Consider the following 20,878-nt stretch of genomic DNA (forward strand, 5'->3'; position numbering starts at 1 on the left):
TATTATAATGGAGGAGCTCATGAGACCTCTGAGTCAGTGGTCTGGCAGAGTGCCTTGGTCTCACGACGCACGCTCCCGACAGAGTTACCTCTCGTTCCAGTGCTTTTCTTCAGACAAAGGAATTCTCGGGTTGGAACATTATTGATGTTTTATGATAAAAACATCTTAAAGATTGATTCCATACATGGTTTGATATGTTTCTAAAGGACTGTAACGGAACTTTTCGAGTTTTTTGTCTGGACGAAGTGCCTGCGCCTCATGAAGATGGATTACTGGGCTGAACACGCTAACAACAAGTGGCTATTTGGACATAAATTATGGACTTTATGGAACAAATCAGTCATTTATTGTCGAACTGGGATTCCTGGGAGTGCCTTCTAATGAAGATCATCAAAGGAAAGTGAATATTTATGGTGCTATTTTTAACTTCGGTTGACTCCAAAATGGAGGATATTCCTCTGGCTGTTTTGGGTTCTGAGCACCGTTCTCAGATTATGCTTTTTCCGTAAAGTTTTTTTTAAATCTGACACAGCGGTTGCTTTAAGGAGAAGTCTATCTTTAATTCTGTGACTAACACTTGTATCAAATATCAATGTTTATGTTTTGGAATCAAAACATTACTGCATGTAAGGCGCCAATGTAAACTGAGATTTCTGGATATAAATATGCACATTATCGAACAAAACATACATGTAATGTGTAACATGATGTCCTATGAGTGTCATCTGATGAAGATCATTAAAGGTTAGTGATTCATTTTATCTATATTTCTGCTTTTTGTGACTCCTACCTTTGCTGGAAAAATGGCTGTTTTTTTGACTTGGCTATGACCTAACATAATCATATGTTGTGCTTTCGCTGTAAGGCATTTTTGAAATCGGACACGATGGGTAGATTAACAAGATGTTTATCTTTCATTTGCTGTATTGGACTTGTTAATGTGTGAACCTTACATATATCAAAAAATATATTTCTGAATTTCGCGCGCTTCCTTTTCAGCGGAATGTTGTCGAGGGGTTCCGCTAGTGGAACGCCTGCCCTAGAAAGGTTAAACAATTTAAAGGCAATGCTACCAAATACTATTTGAGTGTATGTACATTTCTGACCCACTGGGAATGTGATGAAAGAAATAAAATATGAAATAAATCATTCTCTCCACTATTATTCTGACATTTCACATTCTTAAAATAAAGTAGGGAATTTTTACTAGGATTAAATGCCAGGAATTGTGAAAAACTGAGTTTAAATGCATTTGGCTAAGGTGTATGTAAATGTCCGACTTCAACTGTACATTTTACAGAAACAGTATATACAGTACCAGTCAAAAGTTTGGACATCTACTCATTCAAGGGTTTTTCTTTATTTTTACTATTATCTACACTGTAGAATAATAGTGAAGACAACAAAACTAATCATGTAGTAAACAATAAAGTGTTAAACAAATCAAAATATATTTTAGATTTTAGATTCTTCAAAGTAGCTACCCTTTGCCTTGATGACAGCTTGGCACACTCTTGGCATTCCTTCAACAAGCTTCATGAGGTAGTCACCTGGAATGCATTTAATTTAACATGTGTGCCTTGTTAAAAGTTATATATATTATGTATAAGCTGGAAGTAGAAGCCTGTTGTTGCCCATTAGTTCACTACAATTAGGCGAGGGATTTTAGAGTTAGGGGACAATAACGGGAAATATATATTTTTTTAAATTGGGGGGGATGGTAAATTATGCAGACAATTACATTGATATAAGCCAAAATCTATCTGCAAAATTAAAGCTGATCTACTCCTAAAAATAACAACTGTGAGTATACGACCACAGCCCAAAGCCACCAGTCCAGTGTGTGAGTGTGTGTGCGTGCGTTCACAAGGGTGCGTGTGTGCCTGTATGAGTGTATTCGCATGTGCATGTGTTGGTGTGAGTGTGTGCATTCATTTGTGTGCATGATGTGTGTGCGTCTGGTGAACTAACATCTTTCCCCACTGAAATAGTCATTACCAAGTGTCATGCTCTGAGGGACGATTGTTGTGTCAGGTTGTTCCAAGCCGTTTCCAAGCCGTTTGATACTTCACTCCCTGCTCCATCTCGCAGCCACTCTCACAAAATAAAATGACCCCTTAGCTGACATGCAGGTAATGATGATAGTATTTGACGGGTGATAGTAATCCTAGCATGTAGCAACACAAGCAGTGTGTGTACGTTTATGTGCACGTGTGCTCTCCCATAGACTCTGTGTATGGGATTGTGGGGGTAGTATGGGTTGCATGTGCGCGCAGACATGTTGCTTAGTGACGCATTCTTCCTCTGGTCTCTAGCCTTGAGCCAGACCTGCAGGGACACACATGGTAAGGCATGAGCCCACAGCAGAGCCAAACACACACAGGGAGAGAGAAAGAGGTTAAGAAAGAGCGGGAGAAAGAAAGAAGGAACGAGAGCGAGAGATGCACATGGAAAGAGGGAGAGAAAGAGAGACAAGAAAGAGAGGAGAAAGAGATACAAAGAGATAGAAAGATGAGAAAGAGAGCGAGAGAGAAAGAGAAAGAGACAGAGAAAGAAAGATAGAGAAAGAAAGAAAACAAAAGAGTGAGAGAAAGAGCGAGAGAGAGAGTCATGGTGCTCCTACCAGATTGGATGTGGTTGAGGCCAGATGGCTTCAGAAGTTCCAAGGGCTGCTCTTTCCTGGGCAGTCCATCTGCAGGGGAGAGAGAGGAAGGAGAGTCCGTTTCAAATATGGTCCGCAGCATCGATAACAAAGGGGAATGTGTATAATCTACTGAGGCCCAGCTAAAAGACTACATATCCCAGAGAGAGAGAGAGAGAGAGAGAGGGGTGGGGGGGAAGCCAGGGATGGACAGCAGTAGAGAAAACCAGTTGAATGAGGAGAGGAAGAGCAGAGGAAGAGGAGGCTTCTGCCTAGCCTAGTGCTGCAACACAGTTGAAGCTGCATGTGCTCAGCGTTCTGTTATGACTTCAACGTGATTGGTTCAGTGTCTGCACAGAGAGAGAAAGGGGGAGGGAGCGAGGGAGGGAGAGGAGAGAGAAAGAGGCATGTAAAAATAAACTAATGTGGATCGAGGATGCAGGCACCTATGTATGCTTCTACTGTTTAAAACAAACGCATGCATTTCTCACATGTTTGCACGTGCACACACACACACAGACAAACACGCACACAGACACACGGGTGCGCGCACACACAGTAGGGTTGCGTCTTGGTGAGGATGATAATTATAGTGGTAACATGAAAAGGCTTTGGATCAGCTCAGGGAGGACCTGGCTATAAATAGACCTGTGGGGGAGAGGGGGAGAAACACACATATATGCGCACACTCTCAAACACACACACACACGCACACACACAGTTCTTGACAATCCCACACATATAAAATGACATGATTCTCAAGCAAGCCAAAAACACACGTGAGCATACACATCCACAAACACACTGATTGGCTAACAAAAACTAGAGACAGTAAAACATTGTTGGGCTTTCCTGCATAAAGACAAAAACACACTTTCCCTACTCACACAGCTCAGTGGAGCTTATATACTGTATATAGAACTGCATAACAAGTCTATGGACTCACTATCACCAGACTGGTGGTGACACATACGCCTTCCCTGCTGGCTCAACAGCTGTCACAGCAGCTCTCCTAAACAAACCACTGTCCCCCTCGTTTCCTTCTCCTTCTCCTCCATCCCTCCCTTCATCCATCCATCCATCCATCCATCCATCCACAATGACAGGTAAATCATTGTAAATTGACCCGAAAGCGTGAAAGTAAGTGCGAAGGGACGTGCGAAGGGACGTGTAATGCCAACGCATGGGCTGACCGAAAAGCAGTCTATTTCTGGGCATACTAGTCTATTGAAAGGAAGGAAACACTCCCACTTGGAACCTAATTCCTCCTTCTATATCTCTCCGTCTCTCTCTCTCGCTCTCCTCGCTCTCCCACTACCACTGCTCCAGTCTCATGGCTTTGACTAGCCCATCAAACCACCTTAGCAGGAGGCCAACAGCCGGGAGTGAATCAAGTGAACAGGGAGCTAAATACAGAACCACTCTAAGGGTGTTTTTAATAGGTTGGGGGGGGGGGGCGACGACAATGTTTACAAAGGTAGACATCCGGTGTGATTCTCTTGTCCCCCGAGCCGAAGCATCTAGAGTATATCAGCTTATGACATTTAGTGTCTATGTGTACACAGACCCACAAACACGTGGCCTGTGTGGTCCAGCGGTTACAGGCACGGACCGACCCCCGGGACACGAGTATGCTAGATTCGGGATGGGTTCTAATCCGGCTCACTAGCGCGCTTTCTTTTCAACACTTTACGATCCACTCCAAAAAAGCAAACAAAATTGCAAAAGTAGCGACTGCACAAAAAACAATATATACACAACGACAGAAACAATTTCACATTCACATACAGGAACACGCACTGTAACTGCATTGAGATGAGAGCAGAGCCTTAACAACATGTGGATAACAGTGGGAGATAGCCTGGCTATAATGGCTGGACAATGCACAAGTAGAGTAGGTACACACACACACACACACATACAGCTTTGTTTTTCTGGGTTGCACGGCGCTATTTTCAGCCCATCCAGACTGGGGTCATGATTAATACATGATGGAGGGCGAGGAGGGGGGATTAAACATTCATATCACACACACACACTCACGCTAAATTACTAATACACACACATCTCCAAACACACACACACACTCTCAGACAAATATAAACACGTACACACACACACACACACACACACACACACACACACACGCACACACACACACACACTGCATGCCTTCCCCTCTGCTGAAAAAGAAGGATGGTGGGAAGACGAACGCAAAGAGAAAGAGGGAAGACAACAAAGAGATGGGGTGTGTGTGTGTGTGTGTGTGTGTGTGTGTGTTGGCAGGGCTATTTTTGGAGGGGCTGGTGGAGCAGGCGGGCCGTGATGCCTGCGATGCCATAATGGCATTTTAATTAGCCAAGAGAGCAGAGAGGGGACGCGCCACACATCACTAACCAGCAGCCAACGCCAGGGGACACAGGCAAATCAGGAAGCGCTCGCACACACACACACACACACACACACACACACACACACACACACACACACACACACACACACACACACACACACACACACACATATATATGTTCTTGCATGCACGCCACACACACTCACACAAACGTGACATGATACACTACTTTACGGTACTCAAGGTGTTCAAGTGACAAACTTCACTTCTGTCTCACTGCAAAAAGATGCATCATATTGTGTGTGCGCGCGCGCGTGTGTGTGCGCAAGTGTGTTTGTCTGCCGCAAATATAAGTCCTAATGCAGTGTCGTTACAGAGAAGGATTAGACACATTTGGATGGCAGAGATGTAAGAATTGTCGATGGGTAGCATTTGTGTGTGTGTGTGTGCGTGTGTGTTAGTGGCAGATGGCAGAAAGATGACACCAAAGCCTGATGGGCCGGAGGAGGACTGGCCCGTCTGTCTCTCTCTCTCACACACACACACACACACACACACACACACACACCCCTCCCAGAGAAGCTCCTAATTGTAATCTAACTGCACTTCTGTTCCCCCAATGCCTTCCAATCCCTTTGTGAGAATTTGTTACAACTACACCTTATGTGACCCAAAAGGGAGAGGGATGGAGAGAGAAAAAGAGGGAGAGAAGAAAGTACGACAAAAAGAATGAAAGTGTGAGAGATAAAACAGAAAGAGACCATAGAGAGATAAAGAAATGTAGAGAGAGAGAGAGAGCACATGAGAAATAGAGTATGTGAGAGAGTGAGGGAGAGAGATATGTGCGTGCCACAAGGGGAAGCGAGGTGGCAGGGAGGAGGACGCGTTTTCTTTTCATTAAAGCGGTGGAGTGCATTTGAACCTTGACCCCTGACAGCCAGGGAAAGAAGAGAGGGCCGTGAGGGGGCAGGTGGCCGACAAACAGTACAGCCGGCTGAGAGCACATCATCTTCTCCACGGCAACCAGAGCAAACACAGACCAGAGATACTGGTGTGTCCTCAGGAAGCCTCACACTCAACCTCTCTCTCTCTAATGAAATATCAAACAGAAGGCCTTCTGGGAAGGGGGGGGGGGGGGGGACAGAGAGAGAGAAAAGCCAAGAGGGTGAGATAGAGAGAGTGCCAGAACAAGAAACAGAGGGAGAGAGAGGTGGCGAAAGAGAGAGAGAGAGAGAGAGAGAGAGAGAGAGCGAGAGAGAGAGAGAGGTATAAATAGCCCCCTCCAGCCTTAGGATGGGACCCAGTGAACCGTGGAGAGGCTCATCACAACATGTTTAGAGCAGACAGCAGCCTTTCAAGAGAAAAGCTAAACTGAAACAAACACATACAAATCACACACACAAACACACACACACACTGTTTGGGCCTTGCTAAGTATCCGATGGACAGATGGATTTCACTACTCAAAATAGAAAATAACAACCTATGTAAAGCTGAGCTGACCTGGAGCTCAGTCCTGAGCTCAGCTCAGTCCTGCCTGGCTACCCAAATTCCTTGTTCCGGCCAAACGTTAACCACGCCGACGGATGTCAGTTTCTTCTACGCAATGAGTCTGGATCTGAGTACCTCCCCGATGATTTCTAGAACGCAAACACATTCTAACCGTTCTGATTGGTCCCAGAACACGTGGGTAAAGTGGCATGTAGAAATTCGTCATTGGCTTTGATACTCTTGATTGGGTAGAGATTATCCAAATCGCTGAAGACTTTGTTTTGTAAAACACCCCTCATTTTGACATCAACACAAATCAAATTGTATTTGTCAAATGCGCCGAATACCGTGAAATGCATACTTACAAGCCCTTAACTTCTTGGTGACAGGTGGGCAGTATTGAGTAGCTTGGATGAATAAGGTGCCCAGAGTAAACTGCCTGCTACGCTGTCCCAGATGCTAATATATGCACAGTATTAGTAGTATTGGATAGAAAACACTCTGAAGTTTCTAAAACTGTTTGAATGATGTCTGTGAGTATAACAGAACTCATATGGCAGGCGAAAACCTGAGAAAATTCCAACCAGGAAGTGGGAAATCTGAGGTTTGTAGTTTTACCACTCTTTGCCATTCCAATATACAATGTAAATGGGGTCATATTGCACTAGATTAGAGGTCTTTTCAACGCCGATACCGATTATTGGAGGACCAAAAAAAGCTGGTACCAATTAATTGGACAATTTTTTTTACATTTATTTGTAATAATGACAATTACAACAATACTGAATGAACACTTACTTCAACTTAAAATAATACATCAATAAAATCAATTTAGCCTCAAATAAATAATGAAACATGTTCAATTTGGTTTAAATAATGCAAAAACAAAGTGTTGGAGAAGAAAGTAAAAGTGCAATATGTGCCATGTAAGAACAATATGTGCCATTGCTCAGAACATGAGAACATATGAAAGCTGGTGGTTCCTTTTAACATGAGTCTTCAATAGGTAAGACGTTTTAGGTTGTAGTTATTATAGGAATTATAGGAGTATTTCCCTCTATACCATTTGTATTTCATATACCTTTGACTATTGTATGTTTTTATAGGCACTTTAGTATTGCCAGTGTAACAGTTTAGCTTCCGTCCCTCTCCTCGCTCCTCCCTGGGCTCGAACCAGGAACACAACGACAACAGCCACCCTCGAAGCAGCGTTACCCATGCAGAGCAAGGGGAACAACCACTCCAAGTCTCAGAGCGAGTGATGTTTGAAACGCTATTAGCGCGCACCCCGCTAACTAGCTAGCCATTTCACATCGGTTACACCAGCCTCATCTCAGGAGTTGATAGGCTTGAAGTCATAAACAGCGCAATGCTTGACGCACAACGAAGAGCTGCTGGCAAAACGCACGAAAGTGCTGTTTGAATGAATGCTTACGAGCTTGCTGCTGCCTACCACCGCTCAGTCAGGTACTTGTATCTTCTTAACTGACTTAAATAAAGTTAAATAGTTAAATAGTAGTTAAATAAAGATTAAATAAAGGTGTAAAAATAAAAAATAAAAAAAACCGTCCAAATCAGTGTCCAAAAATACCGATTGTTATGAAAACTTGAAATCGACCCTAATTAATCGGCCAGTCTGATTAATCGGTCGACCTCTACACTAGTTGTCAACAGTCTTTAGAATGTTGTTTCAGGCTTCTACTGTGAAGTGGGGGCGAATGAGCGAGGATTGAGCCAGGTATCTGGCAGAGTGCCACAGGCTCTGAAGCGCGGTCTCGAGAGAGTTAGCTCTCGTTCCATTGCTTTTCTACAGACATAGGAATTCTCCGGTTGGCACATTATTGAACATTAATGATAAAAACATCCTAAAGATTGATTCTATACTTAGATTGACAAGTTTCTACGGGCTGTAACGGAACTTTTTGAACTTTTCGTCCGACGTTCGGCGCGACCTGAACGTGCGTTTGGATTTGTTTACCAAATGCCCTAACAAAAGAAGCTATTTGGACATAAATTATGAACTTTATCGAACAAATCAAACGTTTATTGTGGAACTGGGATTCCTGGGAGTGCATTCTGATGAAGATCATCAAAGGTAAGTTAATATTTATAATGCTATTTCTGACTAATGTTGACTACACAATATGGGGGATATCTTTTAGGCTGCTTTGTTGTCTGAACGCTGTACTCAGATTATTGCATGGTTTGCTTTTTTTTGTTTGAAATCTGGTTGCAGTAAGGAGAAGTATATCTCTAATTCCATGTATAACAATTGTATTTTTATCAACATTTATGATGAGTATTTCTGTAAATTGATGTGGCTCTCTGCAAAATCACTGCATGTTTTAGAACTACTGAACTTAACGCGCCAATGTAAAATTTGATTTTTTGATATAAATATGCACTTTATCAAACAAAACATGCATGTATTGTGTAACATGAAGTCCTTGAAGTCTTAGTGTCATCTGAGTGTCATCAAAGGTTAGTTTTAGTAATGTTAGCTCTATTTGTGCTTTTTGTGACTCCTCTCTTTGGCTGGAAAAAAGGCTGTGTTTTTCTGTGAGTTGGTGGTGACCTAACATAATCGTTTGTGGTGCTTTTGAAATCCGACACTGTGGCTGGATTAACGATAATTGTATCTTTAAAATTGTGTAAAATACTTGTATGCTTGAGGAATTTTAATTATGAGATTTTTGTTCTTTTGAATTTGGCGCCCTGCACTTTCACTGGCTGTTGGCGAGGTGGGACGCTACCGTCCCACATATCCCAGAGAGGTTTTAACCAACAATGCAGCTCAAGAATTGATGAAATAAAGTAAAAAATAAATCGAATCCAAAAGTAACAAGAAAATTACATCACAATAACGAGGCTATAAACAGGGTGTACCGGTACAGAGTCAATGTGCGTGGGTACAGGTTAGTCGAGGTCATTTGTAAAGTGTAAAGTGAAGATGCATAGATAATAAACAGCGAGTAGCAGCAGTGTAAAAACACTGGGAGAGTCAATGTAAATACTCCAGTATATCCCCGGGAACACAAACAACTTAAATGATCGTATGTAGCTCACGATAGAGTAGCGGAAGAATTCAGCTTGAGTTGTCAGGCAAGTCCCATATATTTCAAATGTCCGTCTGGTCAATTTTGTGTAATGTTAGGGCTATCTAATGGACAGAAAATGTCAACCTGAGTTTTAAATGTCACGATTCCACATAGTAGTAAGGTTATTGTAACCACTCGGTTGGACCTAACTTGTCTCGAACTAGCATGTAAGAAAAGGACAATTGTGTATAATACAATGGTAGGTAAAGTAACCGTTGCGACTATGAACCATGGACAGTAAGGATTTAGTGGAAAAGACGGATTCTGTGATGTTCCAACTGCATACGAGGTGAGGCATGTTGACAATCAGCCACTCAATGGAGCAATCAGCCAACACAAACCAGGTCAGCTTCTGGCTGAGTGGACAGATCTTCATCTTGACAGGACAGAGCCTGAAGACTCCAATTGAGACGGCAAATTACAAGCAAATAAATGAAGGTCAGGATTCAGGGAAAAGGCGGAGACGGCCATATGTGTGTGTTGCGTTGTGTCAGAGAGCCCATAAAAGAGAGCTAGTGGCGGGACCCTGAGCGGTCACCTTGATCAATAAATAGCCATAGTCCTGAGGCTTGACTCATAGGGAAGGGGTAGAGGATGGATGCATTAGCTGAATAAACATGGATGTGCTCCATATGGTCAGTGAGGGGTGTCTGTGCCAAGTTGACCACACTGACAGGACACAGGCTGGTCAGGCAGGAAGTAGAGGTGTGGGGGGGGCTCTCCTGCCAGGCAAGACCACCCCACTGGGCACACAGCCGGTGTAGTTCAAGTGGAGCCCCCCGATCCAACACACACATACATACACACACACACACACACACACACACTAACCCACCCACACATAACCTCAACACTCCAACAGCTCACACTTACACGTGATAGACCACTGAACAGAAGCCAAGCTGCCCCTCTCCTCCTCCCGCCCTCTCCTCTTCCCTCCCTCTCCTCCCTCCCAGCCTCAACCGGCCTCTACTGTGTAACCTACACACGGTGGCCAAGCTGTCTTCCCAGTGCAGACAAGACTGGACAACCCAGCCATGATGGCTGGCCTGCCAGCCAGACCAATCTACACACAGTAACCAAAACTCAGGCTGTAACAGGTGTAATCAATATGATGATAGCGCCACCCTGTCTTCCATTCATATTGCTGCTAGGTGGTTTAGATAAAAAAATCAGCACACCCAGCCTCACTACATCTCAGGATGTTCATCACTGCTCCCCTCTAAGATGGGAGGGGAATGTAGGCTAGGAGGAGAGGAGCTACTCAATCCCCCTGCACGATCCTAACCAACCCTCTCCCCCCAGAAGCCCCATAACATACCCTGCCTTTTGAACGTACAGTGAGTAGATACTCAATATGGAGTAGCGGCAGAAGGCTTGTCTCCCCAAAGGAGCAAAGGGATCCCTCCAAAACTCAAGAAGGATGCCCATCAAAAAGGATCATGGGATAGTGGGGCATCTTTAAAGCACCCTGGAGAGGATCTGCCAAGGAGTCGAGGACACTGGAGGACTTAATGGGCTATTAGGAGGGTAGGGGTGTTGGTCGGGAGGCTGAGGAGAAGGCTCCTCTAGCAGGCATCCATCAGCCTCTAGGGAGGGGCTAGCATTAGCACGGGCTAACGGAGAGGGGAGACGGTGAGAGGGCGCAGAGGGTGGGTAGAAGGGGAGAGGGGTGAGGAGAATAGAATCCCATGTTAACAGTAAACCTTGGACAAGGACACTAACACACGGATGACTTCTCCTACCTACAGAACTTCTCTCTCTCGCTCTCTCCTCTCCCCCAGAAAGGGGGGACCAGAGATCACTGAATGAAAAGAAATTAACACGACCACTGTGGTTACAAAGCACTTTGCACTGTAAAGCTAAATGTACCTCCTTTTGCAGATGATAACCTATATTTAAAACAAGCAGCCCTATCTTTCTAAAACTGTGGTCGGATGCCAGTGTGCGGGTGTGATTTCCTGACACGTAACATCATGCAGAAGTGACGCTTCTGAAAGGCATTTATCGTCACACTCAACTCCATGCACAGTCTAAGGGAGAATAGCATACCTCTAACATGCTGCAAATAATCAATTCTGTATAGTAACACATGCAAAAATGTACCGACATATGTAGACACACATGAAAATACACACCTACACACACAGGTGTTGGCTCTGAGGAAACAGCTCACATTCTAACCATTACCTTCACTTATTATTGATATTCCTAGAATGTTATGTGCTGTTTTTTTACTGAAGGGCACAGAGAATGGAGTGGATATACAGTGTGTGTGTGTGTGTGTGTGTGTGTGTGTGTGTGTGTGTGTGTGTGTGTGTGTGTGTTTTGCGTGAGTGTGTGTTTTGCGTGTGTGTGTGTTTCTGTGCGTGTGTGTGTGAGCGTGTGTGTGACTGAGTGAGTGAATGAGTGAGTGAGTGAGTGAGTGAGTGGGTGAGTGTGTGTGTGTGTGTGTGTGTGTGTGTGTGTGTGCGTGCATGCAGTGAATCATGTCTGCAGGCAGGTTCACGTCGGTGAGACAAACAGAAAGTGTGAGTCACTGCCTCTGTTCCCTGGGTGAACACGCCTTTCAGCTGGTTAAAACACACACCAATCCTCCTTTCAGTCAGCGCTCGATGACACACACACTTTACATTCACAAGAATATTGTACATTCACAACTAGTTTGAACTAGCATTTACAGATATATTTCTTAGGGATGGGACTCATGTTAGATGAAAAGGCATGAGCGGTCAAAACAGAAAGGAACTCAATCATAAGTGTGTAAAGGTAGAACAAGAACACTGTTCAGTTCCGTGTGTGTGTGTGTGTGTGTGTGTGTGTGTGTGTGTGTGTCTCTAATCTACATACATTTATCAGGAAAGGATCCACCATCTGGTATCCAAGCAGAGTTCTGATTAAAAGACATCCACTACTTAGCCCTTGTCCCCCCAGACAATGAACAGTGGGATCATGCTTTCCAGGCATATACACATGTACCAGTTACTAATCACCAATACCACCCTTCACCACACGCAGATGTGCAAACACATTCAATTCTCATGCATCTCTCACACTGCGCATACCACACAGACACACACCTCTTACATACATTAACCTCAACCAGGAGTGAATGTGAAAAGCTTTATTGAAATGAACAACAAGTTCACACACACACACACACACACACACACACACACACACACACGTCACTTTGGAATTACACTACCCACAGTTACTCTAGGCTCTGGGTTTAGACACAGTCTGTGGCTGTCTCTCTGTCTCGACTGTGATGGACCAAGTGGGGGGACAACAACTCTGCAACACGGCAACCCACAGTCCCAGGTGTTCAGGGAAGAAGAGAGAGACTCGCGCCCCAGATCCTCCAAGAATAGCTTTGCATGCCGTGCCATGGTGCCCAGCCAGGAGGCAGAGCACAAACAACTGGCCGCCAAGCCGTCTGGATTAAACAACATGCCCTTAGCCTGGCACTCCCTGATACCCCAGGGCTGGCTTTTGTTCCTCTTTTAACCCCCCACCATGCACCCTGCATTGCTACCGTACAGAGCACTGAGGATATGGTGGGTTATGCCGAGTATGGATGAGATGCTAAATGCAAATCCTATACTTACAGTAAAGAGACAGTGTTCAGTGAAACAATACAGCCTTAGCTTCACTAGAGTGTTCAAGGGAATATCTGCAAAACGGACAGGAGGAGGATTGCTAAAAACCCAGTGTTGGGTCCCCCCACTGGGGAACGATCAGGGCTGGCTCTCTAATGGCACGCGTCCAGAGGGAGAACTTTAAAGCCATTCCTAGCGCCCGACACAGAGGCCTCTGCAAATTCCTGGGTACCACCCAGTCTCTACTAATCCAACCTCCCAACCACCACGCCAATCCAACGCACGTTGGACAGGACGGGGGAGAGCACCCTGAGCTTGACTTTGTTTCGAGATGGCCCTCGCTACCATTTTAGCTCCCAATCACTTCCTGACAGACTTCCTAAGAAGGGAATATCCGAGGGTGTTCCACAGAGTTCCTATATTCCCCACTGTGGCACACTTTTGCCACTGCTACGGTACCTGTAGAGGGTTGTTGCTGTGGCCTTGAAAATCAGAGTTCAGTTGGAGTACTTTTGTTATTTTGAATGCTCTATTCAGAGCAACTTCAATGGGGTCATCCTACTGCAGCAAATTCTATTCATAAAGCCAGGTGTTGCATACAGATTGGACTACAGTATGTATTAATACTCAACAGTGAACATACCGGCATCAAAGATTGACAGTGTTCTGATTCTCCATGGTTCTCCTGAAGTGTGCACTTGTTCACTCGCCTTTACACCAGTCCATTCCTTTTCAATCAATGAGGTATAGTGTACAAGTGCACACTTTGGGAGAAGGGTAGCCATTGACTTTACTCCAGAAGCAGACTAGAATCCAACAAAAACCACTCATTACACATCCCCTTGTTATATCTACTCTTGTACTTTTGACAAAATAAGCTTGGAAAGAGGATACGATACAAACAAATGTAAACTTTAGTATGGCCACCTTATCAGCTGCCTCCAAAAACGATGTGGCCCAGTTGTGTTTCAATTTGACAGATTGTGACGCAATCCACTTTCCATGCAGAATCCGCCAACATTTCAAAACACTCCATCTTCGGATTTCAAGGCCCTAGCTAATAGCAGGAGAGGGGGATTCCAGGCACAGCAACAAGTCCAAAGGGTATGAGAAGGAACCGAAACAGGCCTGCCGTCTCCACTTTATTTTGCACTGCTGCTTCCATAGGCCAGATATGATCAGGAAAGAGTGGGTGAAAAAGAGGGTCTGGAGGAGAAGAGAGGAGGAGAGGAGAGGTGAAGAGAGGACAGGAGAGCAGAGCAGAGAGTGGCTAGAAGAGGAGAGAGATTGCCAGGCCAGAAAACGCACCTTTGGAGCACGCCACGCAAGCTGGAGCATTTTACAATAACCCAGGACATTCCAAGTAATTAGCCAAGAATTTCTTACATGTAGCTCCCTCTGACGTCAATCATGTACTTTCCAAGATTTCCCTTCTTTTTTTTGTGTTTTGCAAATGGCATTGCGTAACGCTGCTTTTGTGAGCTGCTCTTGGCATGGGTGTTACATTGGTTCAGGGGGGTGGGCCATGGAGGGAGCTCCCACAGTGGGGGGGGCACACTGACCTCAATCTAACTGACCATTTCATTTAAGAGGCTGGTGTGTGTGTGTGTGTGTGTGTGTGTGTGTGTGTGTGTGTGTGTGTAGACTCTTGGTGGGTCACTGTAACATGAGAGATACTGTACATGACATGCCCAAACATACCTCCTCTGTGAAATTCATGACAAGCTCTTATTCTTGGGGAATTCGGTAATAACAAATAACTCGGCACAAACACAACGGAAGTTACAGAGGCTCAAATAGATCCCGATTGAACATTCAGACTGTGTCATGCCATTGACATACAGTGTGAGTCTCGGGGGTTTTCAAATGGATGTGTCATAATTAGGGTTACAAAGGGTGGGAAATTTTCCATGGGAAGTTAAGCCATGGAATTTGGAGAATTCTGGTTAAATTAACAAAAAATGTTAGCTTACAGTGAATCTTTTTTGTGGGACACACATGAGGTAATTATAGGTTTTGTGGCATATTTTGGTTAAACTATCCCCAATTCAATGGAATTGCAACCTATCACATGTGCAGTGCACTCTTCCATCACATCTACAGCTGATTTTCAATATCTTGCACACTAATGAGATGCTATTGAGCTCATACTACTACACTGTCTGAGCCAAGGACTACATGCTTTATTTTTTTCAATTTAAAGTTTTATTAAGTTTTCTTGTTTTTCAAATCAACCAACACAACAAAATCCACATTCACAGATGTGACAGGCTTTAAAAAAAAGAAGTTATTTTTATATATATACATATATACACATATACACACATACATAAAAAAATAAACATATATATAAAACTTGCAGCAGCACTATCAAGGTTCTTATTAGCTATTTCTAGCCTTCGCTGAGACGACGAGCAAATAATTAGTTTTGAGATTTTACAGCACCTTACACATGTATCTGCTAACTTCCCTAATCTCCCCATTCACTCTGTCCAATTTGAAATATAGTTGAGTAGTGGAGACCAGAGTCTATCAAACTTGGGCTGTCTCCTGTGGAGGTCACAAGTGAGCTTTTCAGTCAACAATCTGGTCAATCCACATTTTAAATGTAGGAGGGGTATTAGAGGCCCACAATAGAAGAATACATTTCTTAGCAAAGTATGTAATAGTCATAAGCAAATTTTCTCAGTCAGCCCTGCTGGGCATTAAGAAGATAGGTACACGGGGTCATATCAAACTGTACATCTAGTATTTTCTGTGCAGCAGAATCTGGCAATCTCTCTACAGCTCCAAATTACATGCATATAGGTTCCACTTTCAGAGGTACATATTTTACAGTTAGGAGACATGTCTGTTTTCATTCTATGGAGTCTCAAAGGAGTGTAATAAAATTTGTACAAAAAAATTGTAATTAGATTCTTTCATTTTTACATTAGAGGAGCAGTATACCCTGTTGCAAACCTCCGCCCATAACTCATCACTGATAGTCAGACCAAGGTCCTTTTCCAAAATTATTTTCAAAGGAGTAAAGGAGGAGCCTCCTTTCTCAGAAAGGAGTCTATAGATATAAGATATTTAGCCTTTAATGGATTGTGCTGTGACAAGAAAGGGTTTCAACTTCATTCAACTGCGTTCTAAACCTACTCTTGGAAGTAGATGAGGAAATGACATGTCTAATTTGAAGATATTTTTTTATAAAAACAGGGTTTTTGTGTAGTGGTTTGCTGATGAAATAGGTCTGAAAAGGTCCTGATTCCTAGAGTATGCCAAAGATTAAAGTTGGCATCCCTCAGGACTTTTGGCAAGTCTGGGTTGCCTACTATAGGCGAGTGAGAACATATTTGGGAGGAAATGCCCAGGTATTTCATCACAAAGGTTTTGGCTATGTTGCCCACTTCACTAAAGTTATTAATGAATATAATTGAGCTTAGGGGCAATGAACCACAGAATTGGGCTTCTATCTGAATCCACATTGACTCTTGTCTGTTTGTGATCCATGTTAGCATGTTGCGCGTTTGGGCAGAGCAGTAGTACAATTGAAGAGAGGGAAGGGCAAGACCACCCTTAGATTCAGGTTTCGATAGAGTGGAGAACTTGATCCTATGTTTTTTATTGCCCCATATAAATTTGGTGATGCTTTGGTTAGTTGTTTTGAAAAAGGAAACTGGGAGATAGCATGGAAGCATCTGAAATAAATAGTCCAGTCTAGGGAGGATGTTCATACGGATGACATTCATTCTTCCTACTAAGCTAATTGGGAGGGAGATCCAGGTTTGAGATCATTCTTTATTCAATCCAGGAGTGGGAGATAATTTTCCTTGAAAAGGCTATTCAGATCTGGTGTTATGAAGATCCCAAGGTATTAAAGCCCCTGTGTCTTCCATTGGAAAGGACATAGTGTCTTCATAGAGCTGGTGAGTGTAATATTGAGAGGGCAGACAGTAGATTTGTTCAAATAGATCTTATAACCTGAAAACTTGCCATACTAAGCAATTGTGTCTAAAATGGGAGGAATTTCTCAGGGTTGGATATGTAGAGCAAGACATCATCAGCGTAAAGCGTAATCTTGTGCTGCAGGCCGCCTGCAGAGACACCCATAATACTTGAATTGCTCATTATCAACTCTGCCAGAGGCTCCGTCCCCAACAAGTAGAGCAGGGGGGACAGCGAGCACCCTTGTCTTGTGCCCCGTTCCAGAGGGAATCTGTCAGAGTTCAGTCCGTTAGTAGTCACCATGGCATTTGGATGAGAGTATATTGATTTGATCTATTTAATACAATTTGGGCCCATATTGAACTTTTCTAAGACTGAAAACAGAAAGCTCCTCTCCATTCTGTCAAACGTCTTCTCAGCATCCAGTGAAGCCAGCAGGACAGGGGTCTTCTGTGAGTTTACTTGATCAATAATATCAAAAAGACGGTGAATGTTATCAGAAGAGTATCAGTCACTAATAAATCCAGTTTGGTCTGCTTTTATTATTTTGGGAAGAAGAGTGTTTAGTCTTTTGGCGAGTAATTTGGTCATTATTTTGTAGTCGAAATCCAACAAGCTTATGGGCCGGAAGGACGAGCAGGATAGAGGGTCCTTGTCTTTTTTGAGGAAAACTGTAATGCGAGCTGTGTGCATTGAGTCTGGGAGAACTCAGTTTTTGCAAAAATCCTCCAGCATTGGCATGAAGATAGGGCTGAGCTGGGGCCAAAAAGCTTTGTAGAACTCTCTGGGGAATCCATCCGGGCCTGGGGACTTATTAGGTGGCATGGAGGTAATTGCCTCCAGGATCTCCTCAGGAGTGAAGGGGGAGTTGAGATCTTCTTGGTCGGTCTCTGATAGTTTAGGTAGCGAGATTCCCTCTACGAAAGAATGGAGTTCTGCCTCCGTGTGTTTTCTCTCAGAGGTATATACACTGCTCAAAAAAATAAAGGGAACACTAAAATAACACATCCTAGATCTGAATGAATGAAATATTCTTATTCAATACTTTTTTCTTTACATAGTTGAATGTGCTGACAACAAAATCACACAAAAATTATCAATGGAAATCAAATTTATCAACCCATCGAGGTCTGGATTTGGAGTCACACTCAAAATTAAAGTGGAAAACCACACTACAGGCTGATCCAACTTTGATGTAATGTCCTTAAAACAAGTCAAAATGAGGCTCAGTAGTGTGTGTGGCCTCCACGTGCCTGTATGACCTCCCTACAACGCCTGGGCATGCTCCTGATGAGGTGGCGGATGGTCTCCTGAGGGATCTCCTCCCAGACCTGGACTAAAGCATCCGCCAACTCCTGGACAGTCTGTGGTGTAACGTGGCGTTGGTGGATGGAGCGAGACATGATGTCCCAGATGTGCTCAATTGGATTCAGGTCTGGGGAACGGGCGGGCCAGTCCATAGTATTAATGCCTTCCTCTTGCAGGAACTGCTGACACACTCCAGCCACATGAGGTCTAGCATTGTCTTGCATTTAGGAGGAACCCGGGCCAACCACACCAGCATATGGTCTCACAAGGGGTCTGAGGATCTCATCTCGGTACCTAATGGCAGTCAGGCTTCCTCTGGCGAGCACATGGAGGGCTGTGCGGCCCCCCAAAGAAATGCCACCCCACACCATGACTGACCCACCGCCAAACCGGTCATGCTGGAGGATGTTGCAGGCAGCAGAACGTTCTCCACGGCATCTCTCTCTGTCACGTGCTCAGTGTGAACCTGCTTTCATCTGTGAAGAGCACAGGGCGCCAGTGGCGAATTTGACAATCTTGGTGTACTCTGGCAAATGCCAAACGTCCTGCACGGTGTTGGGCTGTAAGCACAACCCCCACCTGTGGACGTCGGGCCCTCATACCACCCTCATGGGGTCTGTTTCTGACCGTTTGAGCAGACACATGCACATTTGTGGCCTGCTGGAGGCCATTTTGCAGGGCTCTGGCAGTGCTCCTCCTTGCACAAAGGCGGAGGTAGCGGTCCTGCTGCTGGGTTGTTGCCCTCCTACGGCCTCCTCCACGTCTCCTGATGTACTGGCCTGTCTCCTGGTAGCGCCTCCATGCCCTGGACACTACGCTGACAGACACAGCAAACATTCTTGCCTCAGCTCGCATTGATGTACCATCCTGGATGAGCTGCACTACCTGGACCTCTTGTGTGGGTTGTAGACTCCGTCTCATTCTACCACTAGAGTGAAAGCACCACCAGCATTCAAAAGTGACCAAAACATCAGCCAGGAAGCATAGGAACTGAGAAGTGGTCTGTGTTCCCCACCTGCAGAACCACTCCTTTATTGGGGGTGTCTTGCTAATTGCCTATAATTTCCACCTGTTGTCTATTCCATTTGCACAACAGCATGTGAAATGTATTGTCAATCAGTGTTGCTTCCTAAGTGGACAGTTTTATTTCACAGAAGTGTGATTGACTTGGAGTTACATTGTGTTGTTTAAGTGTTCCCTTTATTTTTTTTTGCAGTAAAAAATAATGAAAAGTTAAATTTATATTTTTTGGGTCATATGTGACCTCGTCCTCTGCTGTTCTTTTTTAAATTGGTAAGCAAGCAATCTACTAGGCCTATTGCTATACTCATGGTATTTCTGTTTAGTAAAGAAAACTTATTTTTTTTATCTCCTGAGTGTAGTCCAAATTCAGATTGGCTTTGGCTGCTTTAAGTTGACTCCAGGAGGTGCTGTCTGGGGATTGTTTATGTACTTTTTCACAGCATTCCAGCTCCCTCTCGAGATCTAGCCTGTGTGCTTCCATTGCTTTTTTCTTAGAGGAAGCATATGCAATTAGATGACCTCTTAGTGTGGCTTTAACAGCGTCCCTCCCACATTGTGGCCGGAGAAACAGGAGAATCTTTGCTGTCTTGTGTGTAGTTGTCTATCCAATGTATGGAACGCTTCGTTTGATAACATAGAGGCGTTGAATTTCCAGCTCTTTGATGTTTTTGGAGGTGGACAAAGGCATGATCTGAAAGTGCTATGGGTCCGATTGTACACGTGGCTGAATTTATGAAAATCTTTGGGATAAAAAAGTAATCTATACGGGAGTAGGTGTTATGGACATTAGAGTAGTATGTATAGTCCATAGATGAGCTATTAGTCTCTCTCCAGATATCTATCAGTCCCATCTCTTTAGTAAGAGAGATCAACATCTTTGCAGATCTAGGATTTGTGGTGGGGACTTGAGATGATTTGTCTAGGGGTTAAGGGTACAATTAAAATCTCCGGCCACCACGCCAAAGGAAACACAATGCTCATTGAACAGGGTTATAATTTTTGACATGAAAGCAGGAGTATCTGTGTTAGGGGCGTATATATTTATTTATTTATTTATAGTAATTGGTTGACCATACAGTGACCAAGTTATCAAAATAAATCTCCCCTCCGGATCAGATATGTTTTTGTCAATTATGAATGGAACATTCTTATGGATAAGTATGGCTGTACCTCTACTGTTTGATTTGAAAGATGAGAAATACACCTGTCCAACCCAAGCTCTGCCGAGTTTGGCATGTTCGGCATCACAGAGGTGTGTCTATTGTAATAGCGCAATTTTCCTTTTTTAGAGCACATAGTATCTTTTTCCGTTGTATTGCATGACCTAGACCATGGCAGTTCCATGTCAATAGATTTAAGGTAATAGTCATTGTCATCGAACAGTAATCAAGCTTTAGTGCAAGTCATCTCTGGGTAAAAGTGGATAGTA

At 43.9% G+C, this 20,878-nt stretch overlaps 1 protein-coding gene across 7 annotated transcripts in view; it reads right to left on the reverse strand.

Annotated features, from left to right (window-relative positions):
- hdac4 (histone deacetylase 4) overlaps positions 1 to 20,878 on the reverse strand; it is a 259,159-nt gene that overhangs the window by 154,882 nt on the left and 83,399 nt on the right. For 5 of the 7 annotated variants that reach the window (XM_090215730.1, XM_036958951.2, XM_036958952.2 and 2 more), the window contains exon 3: positions 2,624 to 2,692. In XM_090215730.1, the coding sequence (XP_090071856.1) occupies positions 2,624 to 2,692 (69 nt within the window). Of the gene's footprint in view, positions 1 to 2,623; positions 2,800 to 20,878 lie in introns of those variants that run through there. The other 2 variants (XM_036958950.2, XM_036958949.2) reach the window with 1 other exon arrangement.

This window comes from Oncorhynchus mykiss, chromosome 22 (genome assembly GCF_057628025.1).
Source record: "Oncorhynchus mykiss isolate SJ-2025 chromosome 22, ASM5762802v1, whole genome shotgun sequence".
Classification (NCBI taxonomy): Eukaryota; Metazoa; Chordata; class Actinopteri; order Salmoniformes; family Salmonidae; genus Oncorhynchus; species Oncorhynchus mykiss.